Source organism: Palaemon carinicauda, unplaced genomic scaffold (assembly GCF_036898095.1).
Source record: "Palaemon carinicauda isolate YSFRI2023 unplaced genomic scaffold, ASM3689809v2 scaffold403, whole genome shotgun sequence".
NCBI lineage: Eukaryota > Metazoa > Arthropoda > Malacostraca > Decapoda > Palaemonidae > Palaemon > Palaemon carinicauda.
Genome location: NW_027171655.1, coordinates 14,964 through 17,500, shown reverse-complemented (window position 1 = coordinate 17,500; position 2,537 = coordinate 14,964). Strand labels below are relative to the sequence as shown.

The 2,537-nt window shown below is 35.7% G+C and overlaps 1 protein-coding gene across 1 annotated transcript in view; it reads right to left on the bottom strand.

The window, feature by feature from the left end:
- LOC137636841 (uncharacterized) overlaps nucleotides 1-1,648 on the bottom strand; it is a 2,602-nt gene extending 954 nt beyond the window's left edge. Inside the window, exons 1-2 of the mRNA XM_068369203.1 lie at nucleotides 1,572-1,648; nucleotides 309-1,378 (exon numbers count right to left, since the gene is read on the bottom strand). Of these exons, the coding sequence (XP_068225304.1) occupies nucleotides 309-1,378; nucleotides 1,572-1,642 (1,141 nt within the window). The 5' untranslated portion in view covers nucleotides 1,643-1,648. The remainder of the gene's footprint in view (nucleotides 1-308; nucleotides 1,379-1,571) is intronic.
- Between the last annotated feature and the right edge of the window lie 889 nt (nucleotides 1,649-2,537).

The window sequence follows — 2,537 nt, the reverse complement described above, 5'->3', positions numbered from 1 at the left end:
ATGCTTCCTTTTAGAAAATTGCATTATGAATTAATTTCCATTATCATCTTGAAGTTTTTATGGCAATATACCTTATTTATTTTTCAGCAAACAACTTCATAATTAAAAAAAAGTTATGTATAACTTTAGGCTTCATTTAATAATAAAGTGTAAGAAAGGTAAAACATCATCAATCAATTTTTGATTATTGGTAATTATTGAAAAAAAGCATAGTAATTACTTTACTCTAGCACTTAATCATTCAATTCCCTTGGATTGATAAATTATATATCATAGTTATCTATACAAACTAAAAATATCTAACTTACTAGCCATGTCTGCCGCTGATACAATCGTAGGAGGAGAATGACGTTGGGCAGATGAATAATGACTTGTCGCCAGGGTTGCTGTAGAGAATGTATTTGCCACTTTTAAATTTTCTTGTGGTGTTCGTGAGGAAGTGCTGACTCCCAGAGGCTCGGATTCAGAACTTTTATTATTACTACAAAAAACAAGGTGTCTGGCTTCTTCATCCCCGAAAGTATCAAGTTCCTCCTCACGATTTGATACTTCTGAAAACTTTTTAAAGGCTCCTTCGCTGGATGGTGGATCTATATGTATGGAGCTTCTGACAGGGCTGGACTCTCTGGAATGACTGTCAACATCTATTTTTGGGCTTGATGGCGATGCAGACCTACTCTGAGATGGAGGTGGGGAAATTGCCAGTCCTTCTCTGATTCTTAGTTCACGGTCAAAACAGTGAAACTGTTGCAGACGGATGTGTTCTAAGTCTCGCGAGGAAAGCCCCAAATATGGATTATCCAGAGGGAACCTGGATAAGATACTTGTTGCTGAGATATTTGAAGGATACTTTGGGATAGGTGATGGTAAATTTGGAGCAAGAATAGGAGAGGCAGAATGGGGAACTGTTGGGGAGGATAAACCTGGAGAACCTAATGCAGGACTTACAGCTGATCCTGGAAGTCCAGAAGAGGAAGAAGAGGATGCCAAGTGAGATGTTGCTAAATGTGATGGAAGGGGGGAGGATGATAATCTTGAAAAACCAAAAACATCATGTGTAGTTAATCTGGAGAACAGAGATGAATCAGATGGGCTAATTTTGGTCAGACTTAACGCGTCTGTGGTAGGAAGTTTTCCAAGTCCCAAGGCATCTACTGAATTCAGCCTTGAAAGGACAACAGGATCTACTGAAGGATACTGAAATCCAGGCAGGTGTGCAGGGAATAGATGAGGTGGAGGGAGTAGGGGTCTGTGGAGCTCTCCTGATGATTTATCTGATCCAGAAGGTAAACCCGGTGGAGGAAGCAAGTGTGCTGGTGTATAGAATGGTCTCAGACTTTCTAGCATCGGCTGGAACATTGGTAGTTGAAAGTGATAGCTGGGGGGAAAAAAACGTAATTAATCTTATATAATTGAACACTGGATGTTATCAATGTATTGATCTTCTGATTCAAGGCTTTCTGTATAGGAATAATTTCACTTATAAAATAGAAAAATAAAGTTAAAATGTGTTACATATTATACAATAGGAGATAAAGTTAATTTGCACTAGCTTATGCTTTTTCTTTTACCGTGTGTCTTTTTTCGAAAGGCTCTTGGCTTTCCTTCTTGGTCTGTATTTGTAGTCAGGATGCTCCTTCATATGCAAAGCCCTGTGAGAGAAAGGGCCAGCAAAAATTTTATTAAAATCTAATTAGTAGAATACAATATGCAACCTCTGTTAATTGATTTATGAATTTTTACATAGCAAGTCCATAATTTTCCAAATTATCTATTATTCCTAGTTTTACATGTTTTCCAGATATTGGAATAAAATTTTCTGAAGGTTCGCATAACAATAATCAAGGTGAAGTTAAAATTATGCTTTATAGTTGCTTGAAGTATCACTAAAATGTTATGACTTCCAATGTTCGCTAGAAAGTACTATCTTTAATTGTAGATGTTTATTCATTAAAGATAAGAGATGAATCCAGTACATATACTTTTCTAGAGGGCGAACTCATGTAAAACCTAGGGATGAGAGATTAGTTTATTTCTAACATTATTGTCATAAAGGTAATTATAATTGACCAGACTATAAATAACTAGTATATTGTGTATTATTCTCTGAGAAATTTGATCCACATTAGTAAATGGTAGAAAAATAACTGATATCAATTACATATATCCACATATCATCCCCCCCCCCCCCAAAAAAAAAAATCTGTTACGTGCTTTCTTCTTTTAGTTTGCTTTTTACCCATACAAGCTTTTCAGTGATTTTCTGTCCCCAAATTATGATTTATTATATCACTGAGATATCTGTAGGTGAGTATAGATGTGGCTCAAACCATTATCTACCTAACAATTTCCCGAGAAAGCTTTGAAAATTTAATTTTTCGCTAGACTTTGACCTGGTTAGTTTCTGCATTCTTTCAAACATATTTCTCTTCTATTTCTTGGAATTTTTGATATAACCATAAAAGTAGAGCAGTGATATCTTGAATAGCCTTCAAATACTTTCAGGACGTTAATCTAGTAACTACATGTTGGAGATC